This window comes from Pelecanus crispus, chromosome 14 (genome assembly GCF_030463565.1).
Source record: "Pelecanus crispus isolate bPelCri1 chromosome 14, bPelCri1.pri, whole genome shotgun sequence".
Taxonomy (NCBI): Eukaryota; Metazoa; Chordata; class Aves; order Pelecaniformes; family Pelecanidae; genus Pelecanus; species Pelecanus crispus.
In genome coordinates, this window is record NC_134656.1 from 18329131 (window position 1) to 18345140 (window position 16010).

General features: G+C 55.0%; 1 protein-coding gene across 1 annotated transcript in view; it reads right to left on the minus strand.

Moving 5' to 3' along the window:
* LOC104039048 (rho GTPase-activating protein 39) overlaps positions 1-15369 on the minus strand; it is a 30217-nt gene extending 14848 nt beyond the window's left edge. The window contains 4 exon segments of the mRNA XM_075721160.1: positions 2879-4187; positions 13044-13168; positions 13170-13443; positions 15356-15369. Coding sequence (XP_075577275.1) covers positions 2879-4187; positions 13044-13168; positions 13170-13443; positions 15356-15369 — 1722 coding nt within the window.
* Positions 15370-16010: the final 641 nt, after the last annotated feature.

Sequence of the window (16010 nt, forward strand, 5' to 3'; positions counted from 1 at the left end):
ATCAGAGTTGTTCACAAGTACTGGGTTGTTCTTTCTTCTCGGAGAACTCGGGACAGCTGCTCCCCACCCGCAGTCTGCAGTGATCAAACTCATTGGCCCCAGGGACAAGTCCACTGATCACAAGCTTACAAGGATAAGCAGCAGAGACAAAGACCTTCCTTCCTCCCAGACTCTGTACGCAGTTTTTACATGCAGCCCTTGTCTATCCTTCTTCCCCAGCAATTGCTTCGGATAACTACATAATTAGAGCTTTGGTAGTACTGATCCCAAGAAAATTATGTGTAATAACTGCTTGTGAGAATAAGACATTTATTTTGCCCATCCAGAATTCTCTGTTTGGGATGGAAGTGGCAGCCTGGGACACATATTGAACTCAAACACCCCACAAGCTGTTTTAGGAAACAGACTTTTTTGTTAGAATTGCATTTTTAGCAACTAAGAGCTAAACAGCCCACACTTCACTCTGCATTCTCCAAGGAGATCTGCAAGTAGGAAAGAGCCAAACAAGATAATCTTGAGGTTTCTGGTTTTTAAAGGAAGATAAAGAAACAGAAATCCTGTAAATTTTGGTTTTGCAATGGAAAAAGTTAAATAAAACATGCATTTTCATTCTTTGCAGATCACCTTTAACTTGCATGCCACACTCTGTTCTGGTCCTGGCCTACAGGCAACCCCAAAATACACATTAGTTCTTAAACGTTTCAAGCAAGTCAGTGTTTTCTTCTTAGTAAGGAGGAATTGCTGAACTCGCAACAGAGGCTTGTGCGGTCCAACCCTTCCCTATCTTACACCAAACATGTACCTACATGTGGATGACGGGATTAGCACTCATCACACTCCACCTCTTATTGCCAGCCTGGGGCACAATCATTTCTCCTGTTTTTCTACTTCGTTTTGTTTTTTTATCCCTTGAGTTACCCCTCTGCCTCCTCACCCGCTCTGAATTCACTCAACACGCTGCCTAAAAATCCCTGCCTGCAGCCCTTCTCCGCCACCTCCATCCTCGGCCTCCTTCAATCCGCCTCCCATGCCCGGGGTTGGTTTTCCTCCTACCAACCCCACTGCTCCTTCAGCATGTTACTTCTGAGGATCCACCTCCTCATACCCTCTAGAGGTTCAACAGGTTCTTGGTTCTCTCCTCTTCTCTCTCTTGAGTTTCTCGCTCAAACCTTGTTCACGCAACTACCCAGCTACTATCTTTGTGCTGACAGTACGCACCCACCGCTGCTCAGCCTGCCCCAGAACTTCTGCCCACCCTCCTTGGATGATGAATTTCCCCGTCTCCCAATTCTCCTCTCCACCATGCAGGCCCAGCACAGGACATCGCTGGTGACTCAAGACATACACTGCCATTTTCAGGCGAGGCAGCGATTTTGCTGCCGTATTCTCTGCAACCTCCCCCCCTCCTTCCTTGGACTCTTACATCTCAGAGTATTTCTGTAAACGGAGTATTTATTTATTGACTCATTGCCTTTACCACAACATCCATCTCCTTTCACCTTCCACTGTATTCTCCTTCTCCATCCTAACACACATGAATTATTTTTCTGCATTTTCAAGGCTATTCACAGCCTATCCTCAACCCACCATCTCTTGTGCATAATCAAGACATCAAGTCTCAGCTCTCCCCATCAATGCAATGAGGTGTAACACATCCTGAAGACCGGATAGCGGTCTTCCAACAGGTCTAAAGAGGCTGTGAAATGAAATTGCTGAAATATTAACTGTAACATGTGAGTCGTGTAAACTCAAACTGGCCCTGTGCCTGAAAAATGGGAAACTTGGGAACATGACATCAGTTTTAAAAAAGGTTTCAGGTGCAAGCAAGGCATTATCGATCGGAAATTACAATAAAGAGGAGAATGAACACACATAAATCTGATACAGCTGGGAGGTGTCAGCCTGGCTTTTAGAGAAAAGTTACACCTCACAGGTCTGAAATGGTGAAGGAGCTTTGCCAAGTTTCTTCATGAAAGGTCGTGGAGTAGTAAACAGGAGAGAAGACAGAACAAAGGGTTAAAATAAACAGTTGCTTTTTCACGCGGGAGGATTGTTATTAGCTGTGCCTCGCAGAAGAGATGCAGAGACTCAGGCTGTTCAGCAGGAGTGAAATAATTGGAAGAGTGAGCAAAGAGAAGGAGGATAAAACCTTCATAGGATATAAAATTACCTATGTAGAACCTAAATTTGAACTAAAACCATGAAGCAGAAGGTTCCTTCAAATCCAAACAGGAGAAAAGATGGCAAACTAAATTCTGCAGAAGTGCTGTGTTATAGAGGAAAACTACACCAGTTATGCAGACACACTAACAGGCTTTAAAATAGCTATTTCCAACAAGAAAATGCTGGAGTCACTGTCACCGGTTTTCTGAATATTTCCATTCAAAGCTCAGGAATGATCAGAAGGGAGAACAGAATATGAGGAACTATTAGAAAAAGAAGAGAGAGAAAAAAAGAGAAAACTCTGCCATGTGCCCATGGTCCTGTACGCCTGCGTCCTGTACCCCACCAATTCTGGCCATCCCAGCACAGAAAGGACATGTGAGGGCAAGGGCTACTAAAGAACACAGGAGCGCCAGTAAAATTACCAAGCAGTATATAAATAACAAATAACGCAGCGGAGCTACCCACAGTGCTGAGGGCTTGCTGGACGCAAGCCTCTCCACAAGTCCCCCTCCTCTCACACCACTCGCCTGAAACGGGGTCTCCACCTGCAACGCTGTGAAGCTTTGTGACTTACTTGCTATTCAGCAGGCACAGACACATTTGCCTGCAGCACATCCACTAAACCCACCCGGGAGCAGACCAGGTACTTGGCTCTGCACCACGACAGTCCAGCAAAGGTATGTGATTCAACCCGGTGTAGATGGGGAGGTACCTGGGAGGAGTGGCGTGTAGCATCTGATGAAGCCAAACTTGTCTGGCTGGTCACATTCTTTTCTAAAGAATCTATTTTCTCAAAAGTCCTCTTCTGCCTCACTGTGTCCTGTGGAGCAGCCACATCGTTGGGAAAGCTGCCCCTGCTCTCCAGGCTCTGTCTATACAGAGACCTATTACTAGCTGAGATGTCATCCCTTGAGCTCCGGCTGATGCATTTTTTCAAGTGGTCGGACTGAAATCTGACTTTGCTGTTCTCTGCTGGGATGCCACTCTCCAGACTTTCAGCGTCAAGGCTGGCTTTGCTTCCCCTGCAAGCTGCTGACCTGCCCACCACGGCACGCATCTCAGCAATCAGCTTATCATTCAAAGCCGTGAGCTCACTGCTGCTGCCCACAGAGCCAGGTCTTCCTTGACCTGTCCCTTGCCTCCTTCCTTTCCTTTTTCTCAAGCTTGGAGAAGGGCCAGTCGAATAACCAGAATCCTGATGGCTTATACCGGTTGGGTAATCTTGAGTTTGCAGGCTGTTCTGCCGGCCGTGGTGGGCTTCCATGTTCTTGAGGACGTTGGCTTCCAAGATCCTCCAAGACTGCTTGAAGCTGTCCTTTGAAGTAAGCTGACCAGGCAGCTTAGTAGAAGTATCAGCTGTTGCAGCAGAAGAGTGGGAGAGTTTGGAAGACTGGTCAACATTGACCATGTGTTTTATATATTCTCTGCCAGCCGGGCTGTATTCAGTGGAAGAAGGATTTCTTGCATGCTTCTTTGCAGCTTGCTGCTGTTGCATACCTGGATGCTGTAATAATTTGGTTGGCTGCAGCTGCTTTTTTAAGCTATTGCTTGGCGACCTTGGTGGAGACATCCCACTCAAACTGACACTTTCAGTGTCCATATCTACTGGTGGCTCATCGTAAATTGGAGACTCTAAAGATGGCTCATCATATATAGGTGCAGGGGAGGCATACTTAGGGGATGCAGGCTGGGGAGTTCCTGTCTGGCTCCTTGAAGGTGTTTGAGAAGTTGGACCATTCATCAGCACGAGGCAAAAGCCACCATTCTCTGTCTTTTTGATCTGCATAGACTGCTTTGTTTCTCCTGTAAGCATTTGCTTTGTGGCTCCAGGGCTCTGGGATGTGGATTGAGGCTGAGCGTATATGGCTGGTTTTGGAAGAGATTTTTGGCTGTTGGCCTCTGGAGCACTCTGCAGCTGAAGCGAACTGTTTGAAGAGCTCTGTATCTGCCTCAAACTGTTCACTTTGACCAACATGGCCGCTTTCGTGCCTGGCAGAGGCTGCCAGTGGGTAGGAGTCTCCCTAAAGCAAGAAAGATACAAATACAGGAATTATTTAAGAATTATATTAACTGAAGTATCCTCTACTTCTACCCAAATACCAGACTGTTAGTCTCAAAGCACCTGGAGATTCCCCAACCAGTTATATCAGCTCCTCATTGTTTTAACCTGGAGATCCCCCTTCCCAAAACAGAAACACATCATTGCTACGCACATGATAAATTTCTGAGTCATGAACAGCAGAACGAGATGAAACAAGTTCATCATACTATAACCTGTCTGGTATCAGCAGCACTGAGATAGGAAACAACCTACACTTCCCAAAGCTCATTAGCTAGCACGGCACCCAGAACGACCAGCTGGAGACCAGTAAGCTACTCTGGACCACTCAAGCAATGAGTTGGAAAATAATCCCAAATGTCTGCCTTCGGATTGTCAAACTATGATGACAATCCTTCCAGACCATGTTATTTTTTTGATCTAGAGTTTCCAAATGCATGTTTATTTTGCAGAAAAACCTATGAGGAGTATGGGAGGTGTACAGGGGCGGATGTCCATGGCTCGCAGGATGCGTATTACACTCCCACACAACCCACCAAGCCTCTGTGTAGAGCATCCTCCCAGTCCGGTCTAGATGCCCTCAGATCTGGTTCCCTTGGCCAAACCTGCTGTCTCTGCTCAGCTCTCATGGCTGTGAAATCCTCCTCTGCTGGGAGTATCCTCCAACCTGTGGTGGTACTCAGGATCCACCACAACCCAACATGCCCAACGCAACATCCCAGTCCCAAAGGCGCATTCTGCAGCATAACAACAACCAGCTGTCAGGCGGCAGCTACAGCCAGTCTGCATTTGTGAGCTCTGAGAAAAAGGGAACGGAAAGGCTGTTAAACCAGCCTGAGCTTCCAGGTCTTCAAAGGTACCACTGTCCCCAGGAAGGTCCCCTTGAACCTGGCCCTATTTTGTGCCCTCCCTCCGTGCATCCGCTTACCATATTTTTAGCAAAACTTGCTCTCCGACAGCCCTGCGTCGCTGTGATTCCCACCTTGGCACAGTGGTGCCAGGAGAGGCACGGGTGAGGCCAGCGCTGCCCTGCCGCAGGCGCGGCGGCTGGCTCCCGGCCACGGTCCAAAGGCCCCCACCCCACCACCATCCGGCTGCCCCGCGCTGCACGACTGCCTTTGCAGGGCCTGGCTCCTTTGCCATGACAGACACGCGACTGCCTCGTGCAGCTACCCAGGTGGCCAGAAAGGGTTTGAGAAAGGGCTGCCATCCTCTGCATCCCATCCTGGGGTCCCCCTTGCTCCAGGGACCTCCCCCAGCATCTCCTGCTAAGCCACAAAGGGTTTTATTTTAAGGGAGCTCCTGACACTACTTCAAGATGGAGATGCCAGCACCACGAGGCAGGACTGTACCCCAGCCACCACCTCCCACTCACAGCGCCACAGCCCAGAACTGACCGGACCCCTGTCCCAAGAGCGGCTGCTTGGGAAACACCGAGGGATTTGGGATCGGCCTCCCTCCACCGGCCGAAGCTGCCATCAAGCACAGCCCCCACTCTCCCACTCCTGTTTTGCCATCAGTGGCTTGTCCTCCGCGTGCTTCTTCCCAGAGGCACGATGCCTAGAGCAGGGGGGTGACCGCCGGCGGTGCCAAGCGAGGACACGGGCAGGGAACAGCCAGCGGTAACAGCAGGATGGGGGTGACATTCGTGAGGACACACAGCCCTGCAACCCACCAGGCATCCCCCCCCGGGGCCGCAGGGACCGCTCCTCGCACCGGCGCATCCCTCTTGCACGCGGCAAAGCCCTGATCCCAAGCGCAGGCGCTGCTGAAGACCTGATTGTTCCTCGAAGAGCTCCTGGACTAACAGGAAGAACCAGAGCAGCAACATTTGGCAGGCTTTTAAACGAGCACTTCTGACACCCCTCCACCTACCCCTCCACTTGGCTGTACCAGCAGCTCGTTTCGTGGCAGGAAAGTGAGAATGGCAGAGCCGTGTCAAGGACAAGCAGGACAGAGCCGCTCATGGGCTCCTGACCCGGTGGGCAGGCCAGGAGTGATGACATGGTAGTGATTTTAACTCAGCGCTGCAGCCAGAGCAGCTTCACATCTGGACCAGCACTATCCAGCTGTTGGGTCCCAGGGGAGAAGAGCCACAGCCCCTGTATGAGCTGTAGGCATTTTGTGTTCAAAAAACGGGCAGATGTGGCACTTGGGGACATGGTTTAGTCTAGTCTACCCTTGACTGGCTTAGAGTAGACTTGGTAGTGTAGGTTAATGGTTGGACTGGATGATCTTAAAGGTCTTGTCCAACCTAAACGATTCTACGATTCTATGTCCCCCTGCCTTGAGAGACCCCCAGCCATAGCAGGGTTGGAAAATAACCCTGTGCTCTGCGGGAAGGCACCGGACCCCACGTCCCACGAGCCACTTCCCAAGGTTATTCCTCTCCCTGACGTACAACGTTGCGCCTCCAGCCAGCTCCGCGCGCAGCCGAACCACCTGCTCAGCAAAGTCTTGGCAGACCCACCTCCGTCAGGCACAGCACGACCAGACTCGTCCTCCCACGCAGGCTCCGCGTGCGCCGGTACCACCCAGCATCGGCAGGCCCACCAGTGCGTTCACCAAACCTCCGCCGATGCGGAGCGGCAGGAACCCGGCGCGAAGCGCTGCCGCCTCCTCGCTCAGCTCTCGGCCGCCGCGAGGAGCCTCTCCCTGCCTGCGCAGCAGGCAGCGGCACCTCCTCCTGCCCGATCAGTCATATCGGCGCCCGTCCCGATTCGCACCCACGCGGCAGCGCTGGGCACGTCCCAATCTGTCCCTGCTGGGGTGCAGGGCTGCGCATCTGAGCGGTGCCACCGGCCCGGCCTGCGGAGATGGGCTGCCACCCCAGCACGACATTGTGATTTTTGGGGTCCTATAGGACCCCAGCTGGCAACAACCTCTCCCCTTGCATCCGTGAAAAAGAGCAAAGCCCAGGTTTTGGCTCTCAGATGAGCAATGAGGGATTTGATCCGGAAAAGAGAAGGGGGTGCTGTGCTCGCAGCCTCCCGCGGAGGACGAGCTGCCTACCTGTGACCTGGCGACAGCCGCAGGGCGATGGCGACCCCAGCGCGCGACGGCTCCTCACCGCCCTGAGTCACCACACCGGGGCGGGAGGAAGGCGTCGCACAGCTCGGCCCTGCCCGGGACGGGGCGGGGCGGGGCCTGGGCACGGGCTCGGCTGCGCGGGTGGGACGCGGGGGGAGCGGCGGCAGCTCCATATCGGCACGGGGCCCGCAGCACGGATGCCCCGAGACCGGCCAGCACGGCAGCAGGATGGGTTAGACAGATGGCTACATCAAGGCAACGAAGCAAGGGGTTCTGCCACAAGCAGCACGTCTCCCCACAGCAGGTTTTTGGCACTCGCAGTCCGCACCCCAACGAGCAACAGGGACGGAGAAACGGGCTCCGCTGCCTCCGCGGACTCACGTTCCCTCCTTCGGGCTGAGGGCAAAGCCCGCGCTGGGCCGTGGCCCACCCCAGACATTTCAGACCAACTGCTGCCAACCCCCAGAGCTGGCAGAGCCCAGTGGCACCCAGGCAGCAATCAGGGGACGACAGCACCGGAACCTTCTGCACGACGGCCACGCAGGGTGGGCTGCAAAGGTGCGGTCAGAGGCAGGAGACGAGCAAGGCCGCCGTGCCACCACTCCTCCCCGGCTGCAACTGGGGATGCAAGGACTGGTCCAGGTAGCCAAGCACTTTCCAGGTGTTCCTCAGTACCTGCTGGGTATTGGTACCTCCCCAGGCATTGCTCTGCCTGCTCTGAGCCCACTGGCACTCCTACTTCAACGAGAGAGTATTGCACCCTGGAGCTTTGCATTCAGGGCCGGCGTGGGACTCAGCCACGTTCCTCATGTCATGGCAGCATCCTTGCATGGCTCCGCCAGGATATTCAGGGGGGTCTCACGGGGCCAGAGGAGATGGGAGCCGTGCCACTCCAATATCACTAAGGGCAGAGGGAGCCAAGCTCCAGCCTGACCATGGCCACCATGCTCCCCCTGACCAGGAGGTTTGCAAGTGGACGCAACGGAGAAGTGAAACCCCTAAACGTGTGCTGTATCCCACTTCACCTGTCAGTCCCATCCTGGACACAACATGCCATCTCCAGCCTCCCCGGCTGCTGGAGATCAGAGGAAAGAGGCACCACGGCAGAGAAGAGGCGGCTTTTTTGAAAGGACCATTTCCACAGCCATGAATGATCTCTGGATACAGCTTCCCTCAACCCCATCCCCAGGCTTCTGAAAAGACCGAGCAGAGGAGAATGGGGACTTCCTGACTTCCCAGCACAGAAAAAGGTTCAGCCTTGTCCTTCTGAGCCACAAAAGCCCTGACAGAAAGCAAAGGCAGTGGTGGAGAAATGTCCCAACGCAGCCTCTCAGCCGTGCTCTTCAGCCACCAGCAGGAGAGACCCCGCCAAGTCCCCCGAGACGGTTCCTTCGAGGAATGCTTTCAAGCAGCTCCAATATAAACACCACAGCCCGACGCTGGCTTTCCCAGCCCGCACTCAGCTCCAGCAGGCCCAGCAGATCCGGCAGCTCTTCCCAGGCTCCGGAGCTCCATTGTTTGCTCTTCCCTCCCAGGAGCCTGGAGAAAAGGCCCCGCACCTCTACTGCCCTTTCCAGCAGTCATTTTCCTGGTGCTTTGACAGAGGCCAATGAACAGGAATACTTCAGCGGCACTGCTACCACTGCCTCTAGTGCCCACGCCACAGGCAGGGATGCAGACCCCACGGAGGCAACCCACCCAAACCCAGGTCGGCATGGCCCCAAGGAGGGCTGTGCGGACACGTGGAAAGCGCACGTTGTGTTTGCGCGCCCTGCCCCAAGGCCAGTGGCACAGGAAGGAAATAAGCCTGTATTAGGAATCCTGGTGGTGTTTCTTGCCCAATTATAAAGAACTTAATATTGGTGTTACTTACACTGGGCCTCGAGAGACATAAGCCCATCACAAGGCAAACCAGACTTGGAAGAGGCAGAGGTACCCTCATAGCCACCTTCACAGGCTTCACGTCACACATCCCCCCGAAGTCCCCTTCCAGCACACCTTCCTGGCACGGTAAGACCAAGCCCCTTCTCCCTCCCAGCCCAGGACGCAGACCGTGGGGAAGGTGGGTGAGGAGGGGATGGGCCGCACAACCCGCTGCCCATGCTGAAGGGACCCACACCTCTCCTGTCCCGGGGGACGGGATGTTCCTATGCACAGTGGATTTCTATCTGCAGGACTTTGAGATACACTGTTATCGCGAGGGGAGCCTCAGAAACCCCACTTTGAAACAAGTCCCGTGGGAGAACCACGGGAAGAGGAGGAAAAGGGCCAGTCCACACAGACCACGGGGCTGGGGACAGCAGAGCCCGCTGCTGGCCCTGACCAGCGGCGTGCCCGAACGCTGCAGACCAGCACGCAGGCTCCGATCCCAGCAAGGCTCTCCTCTTCAGGCCTCGGCCCTCCTCCGTGCCCAGCCCTTTCTCACCCCCGAGGTCCAAGGAGCTCTGGCAAACCCCAGCGTGGCTGCAGCAGCTCACAAGACACTTCCAAAATGCTACTGGCTGCTTTCAGCCCCAGGCTGGTCTCACGGTCCCCAAGGGAACACGTCCATCCTTCGCAGAGCTTTCCAGCATGTAAAAGAATCATTTGGCCTCCTTCCCCCCTGGGGAGAATCCATCTTCCTTCCCTACTAGGATCCCAAGTGCTCGGGAGGGGTCTGGAGCTGCAAGGCAAGCGCTGACCACTGTCCTTGCTCCGGCAAGGCAAAAGCAGAGCTGGCGCTGGGCTGGGCAGCCGTGGCAAGCACAGCCAAAAACTGACACGGGAGCAAGAGCACGTGCACGGGCAGAAGAGCTTCCCCAGGAGGCTCGGGGGATCACAGCAGCGTCTCCCCCTCAGCAAGCAGCTCCATTTTCCTGGGGGAGGGCAACCACCCCGTGCCGCCCGGGGAAGACAAGGACCAGTGTCTAGAGAAGGCTGCTCTGAGCTGGGGCATTTTAGGGAGCTGGAAGAGCAGCAGCGAGCGGTGGGGCAGTGAGGGAGAGGGTGGGATCGGCTGGTAGATGGAGGGAACGGGCAGCAAGGAGCAGCGGTGCAGCGCCCGCCTGTTCGGGCAGCATCTCCACTCCGCTTGAGGCAGAGGGTTTAGCAGCACTGAGACATGGCAGCAGGCACAGTAGATTTAGCAGTGCTGATAGAAGGCACGAGAGAGGAAGGCTGGGAAAAACCAGTCTGCTAAAAGAAGAAAAAAAAAACCCCACAAACCAAAACCATTCAGCCACAAAGTTGAAAACTGAAAAAAGGATGAAATCCCTTCCCCCAGCTCTCTGTGGCATGTGATTGCAGGAGGCCCCTCTTGGGGACCACGCTGGTTTCTTCTGGCTTCTCCATCTATCATGGGATGACAAACACAAAGGGAAGAAAAACAAATCTTTTGTGCTGCTGTTAGAGACAAAAGCGAAACTGTCTTGGGCGCAGGTACCTTTAAAGATGTCAAACACTACCAACAACACTCAAGGTATTCCCTTCTGTTTATACAGCTGTATCCCTGCCGAGGGAAGGAAGAGGACACACTTGTGTTTGTCTTTGGAGAACAACGCAGACAGAGCTGACAAGCTTGGTGTGCTTTTGCTGTTACTAGACCCCACCTGGGAACACTTGCTTTGGGCCCACCTCTTCGCTCACCATTTTACAGCCTAGCAAAAGGCAAGAAATCTCTCCTTGGGTGTCAAGAGTTGGGTAGGGCAATCATTTTCTGTGCCACAACCAGACATGCAACCTGTGCTCACAAATAGTAGTGACAACACGTGACAGATGTGCAAGGAAACAGCGCTCGGCAAATGTGTCAGCTTACGGGTGTGAGGATCTGGAAGAGCCTCGCGTGTCCAAGCAGCCTGTTAGCTCCCAGGTGAGCTGCCACTCACACCTTTCCCAGCACTTGCCCTTCAACAGAGTTTGCTGCAGGCTCAAAGTGCCCCAAGGTTGCTGCAATAACTTGGGCACAGGATGGAGCAAGGGCAGACCCCTTCCCACTCCCCTTCCTTGCAGGAAAACTGGCAGTGACACCCAAGATGCTGTCTGGCACCAGCCTGGCTGGCAAGGAGAGGTAAAGCAAAGCCCTACCCACGTTACACTCGTCCCCTTCCTCCTGCAGAAGGGGGCCTGCCTGGGGTCCTCCCTGCCGAGAGGGCTGGAGAGCTGAGGGACAGGTTGAAGCCGGCGTTGCTTATCCCTCGACGCACAGCCATTCCCCAGACTGAGGCACAGGAGGCCACGTTCCCCTCCTGAGAGCCTGAGTCAGAAATGGTTTGGACCCCACGGAGCTCAGGATATTTTATGCCCTATACAAGGCTCTTGCACTTGCTCCTCTGGAAACATGTAGTTTGGGCAGCTGGGATGGGCACCGACCAGTGCCGGGCTGCAGAGGAACAAGGAGGGGAAACTCGTCGGCTCATGGCAAATCCCACATGCATGCAGCTCACCTGTGGTCACCAGGGGGGACCGGAGGAAACTGGGACCTACTGGGATTCAGCTTAAGGCATTTCTCACTGTTCAGGTTTCTCCTGACAGGGCAGGGATCATCCTCTGGATGGGTCTGAAGCTCAGAGGGGCTGCTCATGGGGCAGGAGGCACTGGAAGCCTTGCAGGCACCAGTAAAGCTCTGGGCTCTTTCTGGTGCGCTTTATGTGCATCACCAGTACCTCCCAGTCACACAGGTCTGAAGTCAATACAGTAGCATCTCGCAGGGGGCAGCAGACAAGTGACAAATCTCAGTTTAGGGCACTCTAGAGTATATATTTCCCAGAATCACCATCCAACACGGTTTTCATCATCTTGGCTTTTTTCTTCTCTCCCCACCAGCAGCAGGCACAGGCACACAGAGGGGCATCCTCAATCCAAAACCCAAGCTGTTAAAGAAGCCTGGCTCGCTGCACTGCCCAGGAGTGGTGCCAAGGAGCACTGGCACAGATGGCAGGAGTGTCAGGCTCACCCGAGCTCTGCTCTAGCCCTCGGGCGAGTCACTTCTCCTCAGTGCGACTCATCTCCGCGCGTTGCACGGCCTCCCTGGCTGTTGGTACCACACTCTCCAGGGGAGGATGATGCCCAGACAGGGCAGGAGGGAGGCAGGGCAGCCCCAGGTGGAGGGGCTGTCCCCACAGAGACTGGGGAGGGGATGCTTTTGTGCAGCTGAAGCTGGCAAAGTTTCAATTTAAAAAAAAAAAAAAACCACCAAACTGATTGTTGTCAGACTGGTTTGAGTGTAAGAAAATATCTTAGCCAAACAAAATAGCATCCCGTTATTGTTCTTTCATTTCAGGCTTGATGTGAGCCCAGGAGCTCTGTCCCTGCAGCCCCACCTCCTGCCCTGGCCAAAGCTGCAAGCACATGCAAGCAGCCGAGCAGAGCCAGCGCAGCCGGGCTCACCCGCGTCCTGCAGCAGCCTAACCCCTTGCATGGCAGCTCAGCCATCCCAGCAAACCCCACCACGAGCGCCCAACAGAGCTCTTGTCACTGCGCGACACTCCTGCCCGTCCCCTCTCCTGTTCAGCACAACGGGCTCTGGAGTGACCATTATCTTTTGAGCTGTGTTTTTACGGTGCCCCACACAAAGGAGGCCTGGCCCAGACCAGGGACGCTCAAGTGGTACCACAGCAGTGAAAGCGGAGAGCTGCACCCCGGGAAAAGGAGGGCACAAGGTGGTGATCGCCGGCCTGGCAGCACTTTGCGCCAGCGCTGCACCCTCTCCGGGCAGCACAGCTTCCCAGCTCGTTTGCCAGGCAGCCAGCGCCTGCCTGGCAACTGAAGGCACCCATTAGATATGAAGAGAGAAGGCTAAAGCTCTCCCTACCTGCCAGGGTCTTTCCTCTTCTCCGTGGCACAGTCACCCTTGCCCTTCTCCATCTCCTGCAGCAGGGCCATTTGGATGGGGGTGCTTCTGCCGTCGCTGCTGGTGCTGCCCCGGTGCTGCCGGCCCCCGGCAGTCGGGCTGGGAGCTGCGCTTCATGGCCTGGAGCTGCGCCAAGGGCACGATGTCGCAGCCCTGCGGCCGGTGCCACACTGTCTGCCGTGTGATGGCATTATAGTAGTAGAAGCGGTTGTTGTTCTGGTCGAAGAGCTCCCACCACTGCTTCTGGTCCGACTGACGCACCTTCAGGTTGGGAGGGGGCTCCCAGCCGCACTCACCGGTGGTCAGGTTGACGTACATCCGCTCCTGGGAGCGGGGCTCGATGATCTCCACCCAGTCCGAGCTGCAGGGACATGAAAGCCGCGTTAGTCTGCACCAGAGGCTCGAGGCAAATGGGCTGTCTGGGAGTCCTACAAGAGCTGCTGCCTCTAGGCCAGGCAGCTGTGCTGCAGATCAAAGAGTTGCCTGGGGTCATTCAGTGATCCAACAAGCTCGGGGAAGAGAAGGGGAAGGGTTTGAGATGGGGCCGAGCCAAATCACCAGCTCCCTGGCACAGGGAAGGGGAGGTCACCCCCCAAGCCTGGCCCCGATGTCCCAGCCCGGGACAAGCACCATCTGCTGATGATCTGATAACTCACATCAAGGGCTGGCGCGATCGCAGGAGCGCCGGCGCCTGGCGAGGTGCACAGGGGAACTTGCTCTTGAGAGCAGGGAGGATCTGCAAAGCAGGATCTGCTCCTTTTGGGAGCTGCACCCTGTTGTTAACGCCACCTTGGGAGACCAAACCCCTGGCTCTTGACAATGCAGGCAGCCTGCCCGTGCGAGCGCCTGCCTGCAGGGCTCACGTGCTGTGGGGCTGGAGGGGACCTCTAGGGCACCCGACCCCTGCTCGAAGCCCACACCTGCTTGCCCAAAAGATAAATGCGGGGAGTGACTGGTGGACAAGAGCATCTCCATCGCAAGCTCTTCCCCTCCTCCTTTGGCTGATGGGACGAAGCCCTTGGTGGCCCTTTGGGTGTAAGGTGACCCAAAGGACAGGCACAGCCTACTGCTGATCTATAGCCCTTCTGCTGCCCCGGAGCCCCTCCGGTCGCAGGGTCTCTTGCCAGCACCCACGTTGGCCCAGCCTAGCGCTCCGCAAGAGAGCAACGCGGGCAGTGCTGTAGGGCTGGTTTGCAGGCAGAGCAGCACAATGGTTTTGTGGCAACAGAGGCGTTGGGCTGCGCAGTCCTCGTACATGGCACATCAGCCTTTAACGCTGACCCACCTAAACCAAAAGGCTGGCCCAGGTGAGAGCAGAGGAGCTCAGCAAAGCCAACACCTCCATGATGGTGCAGCCAAAACCATTTTGGCTGGCCCAGGTAAACAGAAGAAGGAGGTGCAAACCCCAGCAAGGTCTCCTCCCACACAGGAGAGACGCCGCCACTAAAGCGATGCCGTCCCCAGCAGCACGATCGAGCGTGCAGCTGAAAACAGAGATAAAACCTACACATGCCCCCCAGCTCCTCCTCACACCCCCGGGAGCCCTGGCCCTCCACCCTCCTCCTCTGCCCTGTGTCGGTGGAGGCTGCAGGAGGGAGGTCCTATTTAACCCAAGTTATTTTTGTTATTAATAAAAGCCATATGAAGAGGACAGGTCCAGGGCCACCCTTGAAACCTGGTGCCTCAGGGGCTCACCCTGGCGAGGGCATGGCAGCAGAGGGCATTCCCAGAGGAGCGGTAGGAGAAGGGAGATCCCATTGCATCGCTCTCACACCACTGCTGCCATGCGGCTCTTCAGAGGGGTCTGGGTTGACCGCGGCAGCGCTGCAGCATTCAGAACAGCAGCCTGGGCTCCCAGTGCTCAGCCTTGCTGGCACGGTCGCGGGAGAGGTGGTGTTTGCTGCAGCACAGCCCTCGGCTCTGCCTGGGCTTTCTGGGGAAGGTCAGTGTGTCCCCTCCCACCCAGCAAGTCTGGGAGGGGATTTGATTGCACATCACACCTCCCTGCTAGGAAAACCACGGCTGGATTCAATGCTGAGCAGTCTGGCATGCACCCCTAAAAAGCAGGCTGCTCCTCGACTCTTTGAAGATGCAAAACTGATAGGTACAATGTCAGTTCAACTCAAAATAAACCTGAACTGCCTCCAAAAAGGTGCAATTCTCCCCACTATGACATCCACCATGCAATGCTGACCTCCACGCAGCCTCACAGAAGGTGGATGTTCAGGCTACCAGACAGGCTGGCTGGGGAAGCTGGTCCAGGTGAAAGCCACTTTTTTTGTGGCATAGCTCCATTTTCAGCTACATCAGCTCACCCAGCCCAGGCTATCGCCACCACAACCATTCACACTGGTCCAACAAGCAGCTAGAAGCAGAGCATGCTGCCTTTCCCCATGGGACCAATTCTGGCTGGGCTCCCACCATTGCCAGAGCAGGGCAGGGTGCCACCAAGAGCGTACCTGCCAGTGGATCCCACTTGGAAAATCCCATGTCCAGAAAATATCTGGTTTGTTGTTTGGTATTTTTTGGTCAAAATTATAGTTCCCCTATTTAATTTAAGATGCAACATGAACAGCCGTACCCCCATGCCATGGCTCGGGGTGGGAATCACAGAGCCACCCGCTTATATTCATGCAGTTGCAATGTCAAACCACAGGCACAGGAACAAATCAGCAAGTCACTGCTGTTATCAAGAGCATCATCAACTGCGAAGAGATGTCATCTATAAACAGGGCATAAAAGGGGAAAACAAGGGCAGCAGCAGAGCCCAGCAGTGCTGGGAGGAGAGCAAGATGAGCAGGTCCATGGAGGCAGCAGCAAAGAAGTGCAGGTAGGACAAGGAACTGGCAAAGAGCGTCCAATGGACAGCTCAGATGGGACACAAGAGGAGCGGTGACCTCTGAGAGCAACACAACTCTTCACAAGAAG